This window comes from Callorhinchus milii, unplaced genomic scaffold (genome assembly GCF_018977255.1).
Source record: "Callorhinchus milii isolate IMCB2004 unplaced genomic scaffold, IMCB_Cmil_1.0 Scaffold16, whole genome shotgun sequence".
In the NCBI taxonomy this organism is placed as follows: domain Eukaryota; kingdom Metazoa; phylum Chordata; class Chondrichthyes; order Chimaeriformes; family Callorhinchidae; genus Callorhinchus; species Callorhinchus milii.
In genome coordinates, this window is record NW_024704757.1 from 8,562,810 (window position 1) to 8,582,731 (window position 19,922).

Genomic DNA, 19,922 nt, shown 5'->3' on the forward strand with positions numbered 1-19,922 from the left:
CCACCACAGAAGGAGTTGTCCTTACGTGAGAGTGGACTTGATCAAAAACAGTGAGGGCAAACGTCACAGACAGTTAGCTGTTATCTATGGCATTGGCAGAACACAAGTTGGATGTGTTCTCAAAAGGAAAGCTGAATACATGACAGCTTTTGTTTTAAATGTGGCAATGCCTTTATTTTAATGAGATTGCAAAGTATGGTTGTTGAATGTTCATCACACTTGCCCTTTACCAATGTCCTTAACATTACATCAGTGACCTGATCACCGACCGGTTTCAGTAATCAGGTCACCTGACTAAGTAGGTCACTTTTGCTCAGTCACTTGAGTGACCGGATTAGTGAGGCTCTACTGTATTCACGTTGAAATGCAGGTCTCTCATACAGATTTCTCATGTCTGTGGCAAAAACAGTGCATCTCACTCTAACCGACAGGTTGTAAGTTCAAAACTCGTTGATTAAGAGTTCTGTAAAACTGCAGAAATTTTACATATAGGGACACAATGCATAAAAAAATCTATAATTTGCACTTCACAAATACATTTCCACAAAACCAAAGTTCAACAAAGTTTGCAAAATTTCTGAAGCACAATAGACACACAGTGCTGTGAAGTATAACACTGCTCATCAATGTGACTGCAGTAGAAAAAATCATTTAGGAGGACATGAAATAAGAAATTCCATGGCCTGCACATTTGTCAATTAATATGCAATTGTTGATTAGATGACTTTTGAGGCAAGTGAAAGGTAAACTGTCTTTCAAGAAAAAATATTTTCAATCCAGCATTGATAAAATCAGCCAATAAATTTCCAAAGACAAACATTAAGCTCTCAATGCATAGAACCATGGCTATTCTACTAAGTACAACCAGTCAATGGTGTAAAATGATACATTATCATTGTAAACACTCACAGTACAATCCCAAACCACAGAGAATAATACTTTCATTTGACATAATGCCTTTCACATCTTAAAGCACTTCAGTGGAGTTATTGTAAAGTGCAGTGATTGCGCACTTTGTAGATGCACTCAGTCAATTTTGTGCACAGCAGTGTCCCACAAACAGCCACTGAAATGAAAGACCAATTATATTTGGGGGAATTTTGGCAGTATATCAGGAGCAACTTTTCTCTCTTTTTGAGTAGTGACACTATATCTTTAACGTCCACCTAAACAAGCAGACAGGAATTTAATTTAACATCTCATCCAAAGAACAGCACTTCCAACAGTGCAGCACCACCCCCAGTAGTACACTGGAGTGTCAGCCAAGACAACAAGAGTTAAAAATTTCAAAATAAGGCTTAAAAACGACAACATTCTGACACAGAACCATGAGTGCTACCAGCTGAGCCAGGCTAACAACCCAAATGTACAGTACTTTTAAAGTGCCTCATTACTGAAGTATTGTCTGAGACATCGTAACATGAAACTTGTGAGCTCCTCAATGTACTATTGGAGTCCTGTAGCTCAGTGGTTAGAGCACTCGCTTTGCAAGTGAGAGACCTGAGTTCAATTCCAGGCAGAGGGCGAAACCTTGGGCAAGTTTCCTTACTCCACACAGAGCCTAATAATAATCCCTCCAAAAACCCAAAACAATAATTAAATTGGTCATTTTCAATCTACGACTGTTTGTGGGGCATTGCTGTGCGCAATTGGCTGCCGCGTTCGCCCACAAATATACAGTCAATTCACTTTACAGTGTGTTCTGTGAAGCGCTTTGGGACGTCCTCCCGACGTGAAAAGCGCTATATCAAATGCAAGGATTATTATTATTATTACTATTGTACCCGATACAAAATGCCAAGCTAAAGCGGTAGCTGCAGTTATACTGCGATTCATCTCCAACTGCAAATGTGCAGTATAACCTCACCACAGGAGTTTCTTCTTTTACACATAAACAGCATGCTCTTATTGCAAATTAAATTACGACTTTGTAAAGTATGACATAATTATTTAATATAGGAGGGGGAGGAGAAAACACCTCAACTGTAAGGCAGGCACAGTTTAAGCAGTGGAAATAAATACTCCTTTTAAAATTCTGCTCACAAAAGCCAAATGTTTTATGAGAGCAATTTAATGGGAACTATACTTTCAATCATACTTTCAGTGCAAAATCCTTTTGTTTGAGATACAAAATGAGATATTCCAAATCGAGTTTTCATAATGTACACATATTTACTGTACATCAAACAATTTCTCCTTGGTGACAGGATTTATAACAATTTATAACATGAATGCAAATATCCATTACAACACTTTGCAACAGTAAGCATTTGGCACCTAGTTATTTTAAATATTTAACACTCAGAATCAAATCTACAATACAAATCAATTTATATTTATATTCACCTGCCAGTAGATGGTCTCAAAAGCGTTTTACGCATCTGGCTGAGCACCAGAACTGGGAAGGAACCTAAAATTTGACGTGCATTTGGCTGCCGCGTTTCGCCCACAAAATATACAGTCAATTCACTTTACAGTATATGCTGTGAAGCACTTTGAGATGTCTCGAAGACATGATAAGGTGCTATATCAAATGCAAGGATATTATTATTATCACACCAGTATGACTGTTTTCTATCTCTTTGAGCATTACAATTTGTGACTGTTAGTGGTTGACACTGATTTATAATCATCCCAGTCGTTAGAAAACAGCCAAGAACTGTACATGTTGTTCTTTTGAAAGCGAAGATTGGCATTCAAAAGAAAACAAAATCAATCATGAATAAAAGTAAGCTCAGCCTGTTCAGTATATACCAAGCATATTCTTCTCTCTTACTAGTCCACGAAATGCTGTACTCTGCCCAGCGCCTTAGGACGTCCTCCCGACGTGAAAGGCTCTACACACATCTTGTTGTTGTAGTCCAGGGGCATCAAACCCAAGTGTCGCACTCCTACTGCCATTCCAACTGAGATCAGCTAACTCAGCACAGTTGGCATTGAACCAGGGACCCAGTCTGTACATTGTAACTAATGCTTTTAACAGAGCCCAAAGTGAAATGGGAAACTAATGTTTTACTTGTAATGGTGCTTTATCAATTACATAGAAAAATGTTGAATATACCCTCCTGTGGCTACTCTGCACAATGAAGTGATTTCTGAATCTTAATGTCACACAAAGTGTATCGGGTGAACCCAACTGATAAACCCTACATTATTTGAATGCACCAATTTATGAATTAACCATTTGGTCATGGCTGTGCGTACATTTGCTGCCAGTTCACCCACAAAACAGTCACTCTACTTTACAATATATCTTGCAAAGCACACTGGGACCTCCTGAAAGGTGCTATACCAAATAATATACTAATAATAATCCCTCCAAAACCAAAAACAATAATAAATTGGTCATTTTCAATCTACGACTGTGTGTGGGACATTGCTGTGCGCAATTGGCTGCCGCGTTCGCCCACAAATATATAGTCAATTCACTTTACAGTGTGTTCTGTGAAGCGCTTTGGGACATCCTCCCGACGTGAAAAGCGCTATATCAAATGCAAGGATTATTATCATACAAAAGGAGGCTCAGTTGGCTCTCATCTCTTGAGTTGTAAGGTTGTGGGTTCAAACCCCACATCAGGACTTTGAACTCACAGTCCAGGTTGACACTCCATTGCAGTATTGGAGAAGTGCTGCATTGGCAAAGGTGCAATCCTTCGCGGATTAAAAAAACATTAAACCACAGTAAAATTCTTTGAAGGGCTTTGAGATGTCCAAAAGACACGATAATCCACTAGATCAAAATGCATTATTGTTATAGTGAAATAATAAAGATTATTATTGTGTTTAAAGGTGGTACACACTAATGGGAGGAATTTTGCCCTGTTTTAGAATTATAAGTTTTATTGCCAAAGCTGTGAATTGATATTTTTTGTAGTATTTTGAAATGAATAAATGAAGGAGAAACAAACCCATTGCAATCAATCAAAAACAGTCCTGGGACATTTACAATCAATATCTTCCAGAACAAAAAAAGGAAAACATCATTTAGTCCAACTACCTCCCACTCTCAATCCTTCCCAACATTATAAATGACCAATTGTGTGATATTTATTTACTGCAATTTTTTAAATATTATTTGTATCTGGTCTTTGGTCTTCACACAAAACACCAACAATGCCAAAAGGACTCTGGCACAACAGTTTAATTAGTGATTGGAAGGTGATAGATGATTAATTTTTTTGGCTTATTTCTGCTTCTCTGGAAGGAAGAACCCAACTCCATAGCTCCCCATGAATGCAGCAGCGTGGTTGTAGACAATTTATCTTACAAATCTATTTAATTCATAATTAATTCAAATATTACTGCAGCTTTGCCACAGGATGGCACCGTACAGATATCGAAATGTTATTTTACTGTGAGACACAACTTCAAAGTAAACTACCATTTCTGCAACACACTATTCTTTATGCATAGTGCCACCAAGTGGCTGGAACCAAATTCTCAAACACTTCAACATGAAAGCAAGCAACTGAGTGCTTAACAACAAACACACAAATTATGTGATTGCAAAAACATTAATTTCTGATAAAATGCTAATCATAACTATTCTGGGAAGGTTTAATAATGAAACAGAGGGGAAGGAGGAGGATGCAGGTCAGATCAGGAGAGCTTGTGCATAATGTTCTATTTCACAGCAATGATACAAATCACTTGAACACAAAAGTTTCAAAAATTTGTATAGGTTTGAAGAAAATATACATTTAAATGAAATTTTGTTTTGAACAATTCAAGACATTTGCTACTGTTTATTGCTTTTTCACTCACCTTTTCCATGGGAAGTTGAATAGATGCTTTGCAGTCTGAAAACTCTGCTGTAATACTGGGTCCTTGGACCTCTGTGATAACATACTGTAGTTTCTGGGATTCCTTTAGCATCTTCCGGTTACTGCCTCCAAATTTTCCTAGGACACGGTAAGCCACATGGGAAATACTGTCTGCAGGATTTCGTAAGGTACGCCACAACGCCTATGAAAATAAAAGCATTTATACCAATTATTCTTCTTATTATATATTTTTATTTTCTTAGTTTATTTAACACTGTGGCAGTCATGATCTTGTGCTTCTTTAGTATACTGCACACTAACATCATCAGTACACACTGGGTTTCTCCTATAAATTAATTAGGTTGCTGACTCAAGCCTGCTAGCCATCTTCAAGCTAAAGCTACCGCCGATTGGAGGATTAGCCATCCTGCACAAAGGAGCAGATTTCAACAGGCAAGTTTGGATACTGAGATTGAGGGATAACTTTCATTTCTGCAAATCTTTGAACGTTGCACAAGATATTTAACTGAGAAATATTAATCTGGTAGGACAGTTTATACACTGTATAAACACACAGGTGGACCCACTATAAAGGCATCCTGTTTAACTGTATGCCAATCTTTGGGATAATAAAAATTTACAAAAAACACAAATCCATTCATGGCCCACCCATTAAAATACAATAGATACATGTGTGAAATACACATCATTTAAGGAGTTATCTGGCATATAGAAATGTAATATAATATATAATAAATAACAATGATAATAAATATAATTAATAATAATTATAATATTCAATTAGTATCACTGCCCTGCTTTTTCCCCATCTACTTACAATTTTTTCCTTTTCAAGTAAATATCCAATCCAATAATAAATTGGTCACTTCAAAGCACAACTGTTTGTCGGACACTGCTGTGCGCAATTGGCTGCCACATTTCACCCACACAAAAAATATTCAATTCACTTTACAGTATATTCTGTGAAGCACTTTGATGCGTCTCTGAACGTGATAAGGCGCTATATCAAATGCAAGGATTATTATTATAAATATAATCCTCTTCCAGTCTTACCTGCATAAGCTCTGCACGTACTGGCTGAATGTGGTCGTATAAAAAGTCTGGTTGTAGGTTATCAACACATAGCTCTAGCGTCCGTAAGCCTTGGCTGACCAGAGTCTGGGAACCATTAAGAGCAGACACTAATGGGTCCATCAGCATTGGCAAGTAAGGTAAAAGTGAGCTAAGTCGGACAGGTACTGTTAAACACAGCTCTACAAAGAGATCTTTCATATGCTGTTTATGCAGACCGCTCTGAAGCATGTTCAATCCTGCAATAGCAAAAATGAGAAACAAAATAAGCAAATGTTAACGATAGTTCAACAACTCAGTTCCAGTTTCATCCTCACACATTAAACAGGTGTCCTAGTTGAATGCAATAAACGTAACTAAAGTACAGGAAAATTTCATTATAAAGTTCGTCAGTGTAGTTTACCATACTGGCAGACAGTAGAATAGATAGAAACAGTAACATGTAATAAATGTCAGAGAATATGGGGAAGGAAAACTGAAAAGAAAATACTGACTGCAAAGTATAAGTCCAGGTTTAGTACTTTTTTTAAAAAAGCAATATTTACTAAAGTGGATTAAGGTCAATATTAACATAAACCTGAAGTTCAAGTTTTTTTATTAGAACAATATAACAACTTTCATTTATATAGCGTCCTCCACGCCGGGCGGCATCTTAGAGCGCTTAACAATGGCGGAGCCCAAAGCCGAGCCAGGGGGAGGGGGAAGATCTTCAGGTGCGACCTGAAGATGGGGAAGGAGAGGGTGAGGCGAAGGGGTTGAGGGAGGGAGTTCCAAGGTTTCGGGGCGTAGAGCCTGAAGGCACGGCCGCCGATGGTGGAGCGGAGGATTCGGGGGAGGCTGGACCCAGCAATCGGAGGCAGCTGATACTGCTGTGGGGAGAGAGGAGGTGAGAGGGATAGGGGGGGTGCCAAGGAATGGAGGGATTTAAACACTAGAGTGAGGATCTTGAAGTCGATCCGCTCTGTGAAAAGGAGCCAGTAGAGTTTGGCAAGGACTGGAGTAATCAGGGCACAAAGTCTGGTGCGGGTGAGAATGCGGGCCGCAGAATTTTAAATGAGCTGAATTTTGTGAATCGAGGAGGGGAGACTGGCGAGGAGGGCAAGGGAGATTATCATCGATATAATAATAATTTCATTTTATACAGCGCCTTATCTATAACACTGCAAAATTCATTCAGTATCTGAAAAGGTTAAATAATGTGTATTAACTACTATTCCATTTACCAATCCTAAAAAAACTATTTGCTAATCCTTAAAATATATGAATTGAACAACATAGTGCTGATCTGTTAAACTATTAGATGTGACTGTGAGTGCATTCTTACCCTGCAGTAAATTGGGCAATAATGGTAGAAATTCCTGATAGAGGAGATCATGGCTGCCACCACCAATGGATCTGAAAAGAGCTCGAAGCAACAAGAAGTAGTTGTATGGCTCTTTCGCTGTTTGTGCAAGCTCCATTGAACTGTTCACAATCTTGTGCAGATGAGGCTAAAAAAACAAAAGCATAAACATTGTTACCCTAGAAATTACTGTATAGAGATGGCTATCTGTATTCATTGGTACCCGTGCAAATAATTGGACATCACCTGGGCCAATAGAAAAGCGCAGCCACACTTTTTCTCCTACAATGGCCCCCCGTGTGCTACAAACCCGCCATAAATGTAGTTTCTGGCCCGCGGGCCACTCGCGCTGTTTACCTGACGTCACTGTGGACGAGTGGCTCCGGACGCACATGCCCAGTGCGACACAAGTGGCAAATGGGTTACACTCGGAAGCGCTGCTATTGTAATTGTGTCTCTATGTGAGTCTGTCTATGTCTCTTCTATGTGTGTGTTTATGAAAGTCTTTTTGTGAATGTGTGCCTCTCTGTCTGTATGTCTCTTGGTGTCTATGGGTGTGTTTGTGTGTCTCTCTCCGAGAATGTGTCTCTCTGTGTCTGTGAATGTGTGTCTCTCTCTCTGGGTCTGTGTGTATGTGTGTCTCTCTCTCTCTGTGCCTGAGTGCAATTTATGCAATTTAGTGATCAAAGCAACTAAATCACATCATTAGCTAGCTCAATTGCATGTTCACAATACGATTTTGTTGGTATTTCACATCCCCAAATTAATTCTGCCTCAAAACCCTCTGCGGATAAATGGACATGCAGATAATTGGAGCTTGGATTCCCAGCAGTCTACTGTATCTCACTGGATCAATACATTTAAGAATTAAATGGTTTATGCATTTAGTTGAAGCCATTGCTAAACAAAAACATTATACTGACATGTTGGTACTGGGAGACTGTTCATTACTCATTCAATTGTCTACAGAAGGTCAAACAGTCATCTTCTGACTAGTAAAATAACATTAAAGTATAGATTTAAGAAGGTATTAAATCAATACATTTAAATTGCAGTTACACCTCATTAAATTCACTCGACCTTGAATGTTCTGACAGTGGGGAAGAATGAAGAGTCACTTTTTTAATAAATACTACTTTAAAATGACCTTCATATAATAAAATAATACATCAAACCATTAATCACTGAAGGAAAAGTCACATTTTAAACAGTCACACCATTTATATTATTCATAATGTAATATCCTACTTGTTTCACATATATGCACAAAACATTCTCAAAAATTATACAAGACCTAAACTTTTCATTTTACTTTTATTTGTAATATCCTTATTACTACTGAAAACAATATTTTACCATTTAAAATAATTATGAAAGAAGGGAAAAGTGCAACAAACGAAATTCACCTCACACCAAAAAACACCACAGAACTCACTGCAGGAGCTACAATTGATCTTAAATGTTCCTAGCTCGAGAGGGAAATATAAATCAAGCTTGATTTCAGATTGTTATCCCCTGCTATAAAATGCATATGTGGGTTCCACGTGAGATCACATTGGGCTCGATTACAATTCCATTCACAGTCAAATAGCCTGCCGACACCCACTGTCTAGGCTCACAAATGAATAAAGGTCACTTTGGCACAGTACTGGAGAGTTAACAGTGCTATGGAACTATAAGTTAACAAGAAAACACTAGGGGTTGATCTTGTCTGGAGTCTGACAATGGCTGCCATACTGAATCAACGAGTGGCTATAGTTTAAGAAAGATTATAATGAATATCATGTTTGACATTTCAATTGGATTTAAAAACATTAAAATTTGGCGTTGGCTATTATACAGTTCACTGAGAATAAACTCTTCTACAATCCAAGAGGTTACAACACCAAAAAGAAACAAAAATCCCCCTTTATTCAGTCTTAAGAAGATATGTAAATCCATTATTGGTTACTTCGTTAACTGTTTTATGGATGATTACACGATATTCAATCCTAACCTCACCTCTATCAGAGCTGACACCATGATGGTCATAGCATTTAAAAAAGCAGCAGGAACCAAAAGGATTTTTTAAGTGATAGATTAGCCTTCGAAAGAAGTTCAGCCTCCACATACAAACAGCTATCACCGACAGCGGAAAATCTTCTGGGACATGCAAGCCTCTCTCTTAAGAAACTTGCACCAGCCAATTTTCTCCTGTGAGGTCACAGCAATTTCTAGCTCAAGGTGAAATGAAATGGGAAGAATTATTTTCTTGAGTTCACACGGAAAAAATATTTTCACAAAGCAAACAAAAAAGTGTCAGGCTATGATTGCCACAGAAAGGGGCTAGAAGGAGAAAGCAATGTCTTTCAAAACCAACAACTCATTTCCAGAAGATTGAAGTTAAAAAAACTCGGCTTCTAAGGAAATATTTTGACGTTCTGTTTTTTTTCCACGAGACGAGTTTGTATACTCACAATGCTGACATTACTAGAGTAACTACGGATTTAGAATTGAGCAACTCCACAGAGAGCCATAGAAAAGGCCTATGTCCTTTTCCATCCAATACTGAACGTATTTCCCTGCTCCAATTATCATCTAATAAATAAACTAATGCTATATTTATATGGGAGTAATCAGTGTCCTAAATAGCATAAATAATGCACAATATACATTTTAACTGAAGAGTTTGTTGCCTTGAAAATGCAGCGTTCATCATAGAATTTCAAGCTGCGAATACATTTTTCCCCAAATGCACTTTTTATTTAAAAAAAATGAATTTCAATCTTTATGAACATCTCAACTTTGCCCAAGGTTGCTAGTATTGCTAGAAGTATTACATTTCTGAATGCTTAGATTGAAACTGGTTCTGCAGTATGTAGGGCACCAGCAATTTACCATAATCTATTCACACATTCAGTACATCAACATTCACCTGAAGAAAAAATTAAATTAAGTTATATCTGAACCTCAAACGCTTCACTCGTGGGAATCATTCAAGTCCATTTCATAATTTTTTTGCTCCTCCCCTTACCTTCAACATCTGTTCATTTTCCGCTGCGAAAAGAGAGACGGAGCCAAACACCAACTTGAACAGCTTGAGATAAAGATTGGAGAGTTCCACATTGGAGCCCATTTCTGGAAGTCGGTCCAAAAGATATTCCACGAGAATTGTCGCAAACAGAGCCGAGGTAGAAGGGTTTGCCAAAAATGAGTTGGCTACAATCTTAACACAAAATCAAAAAGTCAGCCACACCAAGTGATAAAAATTCATATTCAAAATTATAATAATTTGCATTTGGTATAGCACTTTTCACATCTTCTAGACATCTCAAAGCGCTTCACGGAATATATTGTAAAGTGAATTGACTGTATATTTGTGGGCGAAACGTGGCAGCCAACTGCGCACAGCAGTGTCCCACAAACAGTCGTGGATTGAGTGACCAAGTTATTATTGTTTTTTTTTCTTGAGGGATTATTATTAGGCGTGTGGAGTAAGAAAACTTGCCCAAGGTTTCACCCTGCCGGGAATTGAACCCAGGTCTCTCGCTTGCGAGGCGAGTGCTCTAACCACTGAGCTACAGGACTATTCAAAATTACACCTACTTAATAACTGGGTTCTACTGTATTTCCTTTAGGAATTTTGCAAGGAATGCACAGTAAAGTGAATTGACTATATATTTGTGGGCGAAACGCGGCAGCCAATTGCGCACAGCAGCGTCCCACAAACAGTTGTGGATTGAAGTGACCAATTTTTTTTNCTTGAGGTATTTTAAAAGGTATTTTGGAACTTAATATTATGGGAAAAAAACAAGGAAATGGGACTAGAAAGATGAAAGGAGGCTTGATGAGCCATTTTACGCTTATAACAAAGTGGGTCCCAAGTCCAGAATGAATAAGTGCAAATCCAGAAACTTAAGGAAAAAGATATATAATTTAGGCATTTTAAAAAATATCCAGGAAGTTGGAAAAGGCTACATATTCTTTTGGAAAATAGAGGAGCAAACAAAGGAAAGATGACAGCCCGGCCAGATTTGTCTAAAATGATTATTTGAGGAGATTGAATGATTAATATAATATGACACAAGAAACTTTATTGTGATATTAAGGCTTGTTTTACCAGCACTGAAAATGGAAAATACTGGTTAGCCCAGGGTGTCTGAAATTCCCTTGAAACTGCTAAATATTTAAGTGGTTTAAAAGACTCAAGTACTTATACAAAGCTGCCCCTCATCATGCAAACTAAATTGTGCCAAATTTCTTGCCAAAATGACATAGCTTAAATCCTTTCTCCTTCAAAAAAATTATTGCATGGCAAGAATGTTATGCAACTATACTGAATACATTTCCATTAAAACTGTAACTGAAAACTCCCATCACCTGAAGAGCATAGTTCTTCGAGATCCTTTCAACCATGTATGGCACAGTTGTTTGAAATATCTCTTTGAATGTCAAGGGATTCATCATAGTAAATACACCAGCAAAATGTTCCAAAACTTCCTTCTCTTCCTTCATCCTCACTGTCTGGCAATTTGCTACTCGAATGTACGTTTGCCCATTCCCAGCTATTTGAACCTAAAAAAAGATTGATTAAAACTATGAAGTTAAATTTAGTTTGAATGCTAGCAAGCATTAGCACTTCCACAGGTACTTTCTTCTACTTTCTCTCTCTCAAACACAGAAACACACACACCATTACCTTACTCCCTCCACCATAAGGAATCAAACAATGTAAGTTTTCAAGTATAACGCAATATTGATTTTGTTCTAAAAATGCCGATGTTCAAAACAGCCAGTAATTACACCATCTGCATTCATCATTTTAAAAGTGCTTAAAAGGAATACTCAAGGTAAGTTTAAACTTTTTTTTAAAAAAAAATATCAGGTTGCACTAAATTATCATCATCACAGAAATGCAGACTTCAGGTCAACCCAATTGATTCTGTGTTAATTCTTTCAAACACAGACTAGATAGTTTTTTTTTAGGATATAACATTATGGGATGTAGGACATAGGTAGTTCGGGACATATGTGCATGCGATCACCAGGAAGGTGGAAGGCAAACTCGGTCTTTTATCGTCTAGCATTTCTTATGTTCTAATGTAATTGTGCAGCACTTGCAGGGAAAAGAGGGTACATAAAGGGAAGGGTGGAATGTTCTGCCAATGTTCTCCCTCGCTGTTAACAGTGACTCCCAGTGGGCGATCAAACCATCGGGAGCATATAATAGCCAAGCTCAATCTTGTTGATACACCAGATTTTCCAACAGGGATGATTAGAAAGTGATCAGGAGCAGAAACCCCAACTGTTTTTATCCTCCGTAATTCAGGGCAGTGATAGCAGCCACAAGTGTTCCAAATGCTGTCCTTTCTGAGATCAACTAACGTAGCATAGGGCAGGGATCATCCGAGGCAATGTTCCCTCTCCCTGCCAGTGTCACTCAGCTGCTAAATGGATAAACTTGCTGAAACATCACAAGAGCTTTAATTATAGAATTATCGTAATATTAAAGGGACCTAAAATAACACAAATTTTAACCAAATGAAACATATTAATATCTGCCAAACCCCTAATGAAAGCAATATATTTTGGAAGTTCCATACTGAGATAAACTGAGAGCTCATTTGTCAGTTTAACTAACCAATCCTAGCTTCCAGCTCAATCTGCTTCTGTATCATCCGTTAACCAGCAAAGATATGCAGGTTAAGCAGAAAATCACATTGTGTCAGCAACGTTAAAGAAGTTAGGGATTCAACAAAAATCAGCAGAGATGAATTTCTTTTTAAACTTCCTACCATAATAAAAGTTTGATTTATTTAAATGTATGCCCTGGCCAACTTGTATCAGAACATAGACCAATTAAAGTAATAGCCAAACACAAAAATAATTATTTAAACATTGCAAAGAAAGTTTAGCTTGCAATTATTCTTTTAAATGTTAGCATTTACAACATTTGAACTGTGTTGAAAAGTGCGAATACTGCAAATGATGATCTATAAATCAAATCCAGCTTTCACAAAGTCAGTAATAATAATTAATAATGCAATTAAAATGTAAAAGGTTTTTAGTCTGAATGTGCTGAAAAATGAGCAATCTCCTTCGCAATGACCCTTTAACCCTGTTTTCTCTTCATTCTCTAAACATTTCAAAACGAGGATCAGGTTAAATTATGTACAGATACATAAAGCATAACTTCTTCGTAAAATCAATATACCTGATAAATATCCAGGGCCTGCATTGCGTATTTAACTAGCTTGATGTAAATTTGTGTTTCTTTGGGTTGCAACTGCTTATTTGGAATAAAAGATGCCTCTGAGAAATAATAGAAAACACATTACTGTTAAGATTACCATCCCTTGTTAGTTCTAGTAACATTATACAAACCTTTTAGCTCAGGCATCGTCTATAAGGCAATGTTGAGAAAGAAAAAGAGAAAATAGACACAGAAACAGGAAAATAATTTAGAAATTAAAAGAAAATGTTTGTGATTCATCGAAGACTGCCCCAGATGTACCTTTGTTGCATATCATAGAGTCATAGTCATAGTCATAGTCATACAGCACAGAAGGAGGCAATTCGGCCCATCATGTCTCTACCGGCTCTTTGAAAAGAGCTTCCAAATTAATCCCACTCCTCCGCGCTCTTCCCATAATCCTGTAAACTTGTCCTCCCCAAATAGTTATCTACTTCTCTCTTAAAAGTTGTTATTGAATCGGCTTCCACCACCCTTTCAGGCAATGCATTCCAGATTCGAACAACTCGCTGTGTGAAAATATTTCTCCTCACCTCCCTTGTTTCTTTTAACAACTATGTTAAATCGGTGTCCTCGAGTTACCAACCCACCCACCAGTGGAAATAGTTTCTCCTTGTTCACCTTATTGAATCCCCTCATAATTTTGAAAACTTCTATTAAGTCTCCTCTTAACCTTCTCTGCTCCAAAGAGAATAATCGTAGCTTCTCTAGCCTCTCCTCATACTGAAATCCCTCATTCCTGGTACCATCCTGGTAAATTTTCTTTGCACCCTCTCTAATGCCTTGACATCCTTTCTAACGTGTAATCTCCAGAACTAAACACAGTCTCTCGCTGAGGCCTAACCAGTGTTTTATAAAGGTTCATCAACTTCCTGACTTTTGTTTTCTATGCCCCTATTTATAAAGCCTAGTGTCCTGTTTGCTTTTTTAACAGCTTTATCTACCTGTCCTGCCACCTTCAAAGATTTACTTATATGAACCTCCAGGTCTCTCTGTTCCTTCACCCCCTTTAAGATTCTACCATCAGCTTATATTGTCTCTCCTCATTCTTCCTCCCAAAATGGATCACTTCGCATTTTTCCACATTAAACTTCATCTGCCACGTGTCTGCCCATTTTACCAGTCTGTTTATGTCCTCTTGCAGTTTGCTACTATCCGCCTCACTGTGTACTACTTTTCCTAGCTTAGTATCATCTGCAAACTTGGAAATTGTACTTCCTATACCCAAGTCCAGGGTATATGGATTATATGGATCAAAAACAGCAGTGGTCCCAATACCAACCCCCAAGGGGACACCACTGCACACATACCTCCAGTTAGAAAAACAACCCTTCACCACCACTCTCTGCTTTCTATCTCCCAGCCAGTTCTGTATCCATGCTGTCCCTTTAATACTGTGGGCTTCTACTTTGCTTACAAGTCTCTTATGTGACACTTTATCAAACGATATCAGTATATACTATCTACTATTATAATTTATTCCCCCCCCACCACAATCATTTTCATAACCCTGACAACCAAAAATTCGCTCTTCCCACCTAGCAGAAAACATTGCTGAGGATAATTGCGAGTAGTTGATGATTTCCTATTGTTTACTTGAGCAGAATTGTTGGAGCCATGATGTAGCCATTAACTCTACCCGTGAAAAGATCAATTTGATCTGAGAATCAGATTTATGGAGTACTTTGTCAAATGCCTCAATGCATCTCTTTCATATTTTGCAAATATTCTACAGACCAGTAGTTCCTTGCCACTTTTACTTTGTGAGACAAAAAGAATTCGCCATAAAATGACAATAACTATCTCACTCAGAAATATTCAAGTTAGCTGCAGTATTTTGCTACACTAAGTTGACAGTAACGTTTTTACAGAACAACCCTATTACAATGTAGATTTGCTTATAACATGATTGGATAGTGGACATTTTCTTCCTTAAAAATCAAAATCACACCGTTAAATCCCATCATCATGAAAACGTGGCTGATATGTACGTAAACATTTCAAATAGACAGACTTTGTTTAACGACAGTACTTTAGCATTGTTTTACTAAACACCCAGTAACTATGAATCAAATGGGAGATTCCTCAAACCAGACAGAGCAGGAGGAACATGAAAACTGTCAATTAATAAAATTGGGATTTTTTTTAATACAAAGGAATACAATATCTACTAATATCTCCACTACTATTGCTGGGCAAGTATTTAATTCATGATGCAATTTTTTTCACATTTGCTTATTTGCATATGGCATCATTGTGTCTGACTTACACAAAACTCCAAAGTTCTGTTAAAGACCAAACAAGATTTGCTTCACGTAGAGTCAACCTCACACAGCCCAACAGCTGGATCTTTCAAATCCTATCCACTTGTCATACAGAGGTTTAATTCAAGAAAAAAAAATTGTTGAGCGTTATTCATTATTCAATGAGCATTACATATTTGTATCCCATTTAAGCATATCTGGCTCTCACCGAAATCAGAAAACTGAGCAGTAAGAGGGGTACCTCAGAGTTGCTTTTGTTCCTCCTCCTTACCTCCAGGTGCTTTGCATGATGTTATGCCCCATGTAATTGTCTTTACACCACAAACCAGGGTCTTCACCAAACTGCGGCAGTCTGACACTTGGAACGTCTGTTTCTCCTCTTTATCTTTATCCACATGTTTCTCCAGTACTGGTGCAGGAAGGGTTGGTGTGGCTGGGGTGGGAGGAGGAGCAGATGTTGTGGGTGTAGCTTGGGCTGCTGCAATAGGGACTTCTGTGGCTGTCAGTTCAGACTGAGGTTTGCATTTCTTAAAAATAGTGGAGAGTTGGTACCGGGAAATGGTGTGAAATTTTAACACGAATACCTGAAATTAAGAGGCAGATTTAAATTTTGCATTTGCATGGAATTAGTCATCAATTAAGAACTCTGAATTCTTTAATGACAACCGGACAGACAAGTGTTAATTCCATCTGCAAAAGACGTTTCACAAATCGACTCTTTAAATACTTTCTCCAGTGCACATCTCATGTCTGCTGTGAAATTAATTTTAAAATTTTAAAAATTTCTAACAGTGTCTTCCTTCAAAGGACAACAATTAAAAGATTCATTCAGAAAATGCAAGTTTAACTTCTAACTTAATTTAAAATGCATTTTCCCCTTCATGCAAGAATGTACCTGAATTTTGATTAAGAAAAAAGCTAAGCAAAAAAAGTTATTTAGTATTCTAAACACTGTCCAATTCAATGAGTAATTCTAAAATTAAATTATGTGATTTTTCTTTCAAGTCCTACTGCTCAAAACATACATTTCCACAATCATCTATTTGTATAAGTCTAAATATTGTTTTATGTCACATAAGGCTGGACTATATCACAATTATTGCATGTGGTTTCATTTAAAAAGTTTGTTAATTTACATGATCAATACAGAAGATTCACGTGAGCATAGCCTGTACCTCCAGCATCCTCATGAGAATATCCCTGCCATTTCCGTTCTCCTGCTCACTCTTGGAACGAATGCAATCGACAAGGTTTAGGAGAAGTTTGCAAGACATAGTTTGGATACTGCTGGGTAACGATTCATCATCTATATTCTTTGCAAACAGCTGGACAGCAAGAGCCAAGTCGTTCAGAGGTAGATGCTGGCGGACATGGTGCACAAGATCAGCTAAAGTGCTGTAGGCCAGAGGTCTAGATTTATATTAAAAAAAGGCAAATATTGAATCTTCAATAATGTTGATAAATGTTCATCCATACCCAGCTAGTTTTTTATATGGACAATATCCAATTTGAGCAAGCGTAAGCAAACTAAGCAAGTACTATTCCATAAATAAAATTGTATTACATCTGACTGATCTCCTACCTCAGCGTTTCCCGAGCTGTGTATCCTGAGCCAATTAGTACAGATTCATCAAAAAGTTTATCCATGCATGGAATGAATTCTGTAAAGTAAATTATTGGCATTATGTAGAGACTCACCAATTATATTGCAATAAAGAAGTTAAAACCATTCATCTTTTTCCGCATGAAATAACAAAATTAGATACAGAATTTTTTTTTTAACGCTACTGTTCAAAAAGAGAAGTATGTTTCTCCCAGAGTCCTGGCCAACATCCCCTAAATAAAACTGGTTATTCAATTCATGGCTGCTTGTGGGACATTGCTATGTGAATCAAGGAAGCAAAATGGGCCGGAAAAATAATCTGCGTAGGCCTCTCTTGCACATACCTAGTCCCTAGCGAAGAACGATAAAATAAAACCGTGCATTACTGGCAGAATGCTTAAGCAAAACACTCTTGAATCTGAGTCAGGAGGTTGTGGGTTCAAGCCCTATATCAAGACTTTCAATTCACAGTCTACCCCCCCGCCGCCCCCCACACACCACCACAACTCCTTCCCTCCCCACCCACACCCCACCCCCCCCCCAAAAAAGTGATCCGAACCACCCCTTTCCCCCCCGCACTGGTTTCCTCAGGCGGAGGCTCACCCTTCTGCAGCGGCGGCGCGAAGACCATCGGATGCGATGGACTTCGCTGCGACGTCATCAGACGGCGACTCGCGCAAAGTTTACGTGGGGAATGTTTGATAAATGCGCTTTTTTTTCCCCTCCATTGGGGGGAGAGACTGAGAGACACAGACTGAGAGACACAGAGAGAGAGAGTTACCCCCACATTCTCAGTTTATTCGAGAAGTCGGAGGGCTGTTGTAATGAGGAGAGGAATAGTGGGGGGGGGGAATAGGGGGAGTGGGGGGTAAAGGGGGGAGAGTGGGGGTAAAGGGGGGAGAGTGGGGGTAAAGGGGGGAGAGTGGGGAGGAAAAGAGGGAGAATGGGAGGAGGAATAGGGGAGAGTGGGGGTAAAGGGGGGAGAGTGGGGAGGAAAAGGGAGAATGGGGGGGAGGAATAGGGGAGAGTGGGGGTAAAGGGGGGAGAGTGGGAGGAAAAGGGGGGGAGAGTGGGGAGGAAAAGGGGGAGAATGGGGGGGAGGAATAGGGGGAGAGTGGGGGTAAAGGGGGGAGAGTGGGAGGAAAAGGGGGAGAGTGGGGAGGAAAAGGGGGGAGTGGGGAGGAAAAGGGGGGAGAGTGGAGGAAAAGGGGGGGGAGAGTGGGGAGGAAAGGGGGGAGTGGGGGGGAGGAAAAGGGAGAGTGGAGGGAAAAGGGGGTGAGAGTGGGGAGGAAAAGAGGGAGTGGGGGGAGGAAAAGGGGGAGATGGGGAGGAGAGGAAAGAGGGGGAGAGGAAAGGGGTGGGGAGGAGGGAAGGAAGTTAAATGGGATGGTTAAGCAAAGGAAATTCTCAAAGGGCACTTCTCTTGGTTTGGAAAAGTGCTTCTGTCTGCGCTTTTTATTTGCTCACCAATATATGAATGAACTGTACACTCGGCCCAGAAAATACACTAAGTCGCTACACTCGACAGTGTAATCTGTGAAACGCTTCGAGACGTCTTGAAGATGTGCTACAGGACTCCCACTTATTAAAACCATTCACTTTTCCAGTTCACAAATCCTTTAACTCTGATGACATAATTCTTGTAGGAATATCCTAACAATCAGCAACAGCAACAACAACAAGATTCCATTTATAGAGCGCCTTTCACGTCGGGAGGACGTCCCAAGGCGCTGGACAGTTGGGTCAGGACCCGAGCCTTGGGGGGAAATGGTGAGGGGAGGGAAGGGAGGGAGCGAGGAGGGGGTTGAAACTCGAGAGGGGAGCTGAAGGCACAGTCAAAGAGAAAGGTCTTGAGACCGGCCTTGAAGGAGGAAAGGGAGGCATCCAACAACAGCAACTTGGATTTATATAGCGCCATCCAAAGAACAACACCTCCAACACTGCAGTATTTCCCCAGTATTGCACTGGAGTATCAACTTAGGCTCAAAAGTGATCTCAAAGTTCCGACTGATGATTATTAGGATTGATTGCCAGATTTCCCCACAAAATACAGTCCCTCCATACTTCAGGATATCCTGTGAAACGCTTTGAGACATGAAACAACAAGATTACATTTGTGCAGCGCCTTTCAAGTCAGGAGGACAACATCCCAAGGCGCTGAAAGGCACAATACCAAATATAAGCTTGATTATTATTATTATTACATTATTATTATGTCATTGGGAAGATGAGTATTATTATGAGTATCTGAAGAGGATGTTGTTAAAAAGGTGGGTGGGTTCAAAATTGTAGGTAGTATATAGTCACTAGATGGCATCAGAGGCACGACATTTCTCACGATCTTGACATTTTGAATTTTAGAAAGTTGTCTTCATTTGGATGACGGCTCTCGGCATTTCTTTTTTAAGATCTGCTCCAGCTGTGTTTCTAGTTTCTGTTCAGATTTCTAGCATTCGCAGGTTCGGAGTCACGTTCCGCCACTGTCAAGCACTCTTGGACACTACCCTGCCTGAGGGGCACTGTATAAATGCATATTGCTGTTGTTGCAGCCCGAGTCCTCTCCCGCATCAAACTCCGTGACCCCATCTCCCCCATTCTCGCCCGACTCCATTGGTTCCCTATCCTT

General features: G+C 39.1%; 1 protein-coding gene across 1 annotated transcript in view; it reads right to left on the reverse strand.

The window, feature by feature from the left end:
* LOC103178691 (transformation/transcription domain-associated protein) overlaps window positions 1-19,922 on the reverse strand; it is a 131,383-nt gene that overhangs the window by 103,655 nt on the left and 7,806 nt on the right. Inside the window, exons 10-18 of the mRNA XM_042341166.1 lie at window positions 17,276-17,354; window positions 16,869-17,103; window positions 15,965-16,277; window positions 13,391-13,488; window positions 11,557-11,751; window positions 10,211-10,402; window positions 7,180-7,345; window positions 5,838-6,094; window positions 4,765-4,965 (exon numbers count right to left, since the gene is read on the reverse strand). Of these exons, the coding sequence (XP_042197100.1) occupies window positions 4,765-4,965; window positions 5,838-6,094; window positions 7,180-7,345; window positions 10,211-10,402; window positions 11,557-11,751; window positions 13,391-13,488; window positions 15,965-16,277; window positions 16,869-17,103; window positions 17,276-17,354 (1,736 nt within the window). The remainder of the gene's footprint in view (window positions 1-4,764; window positions 4,966-5,837; window positions 6,095-7,179; window positions 7,346-10,210; window positions 10,403-11,556; window positions 11,752-13,390; window positions 13,489-15,964; window positions 16,278-16,868; window positions 17,104-17,275; window positions 17,355-19,922) is intronic.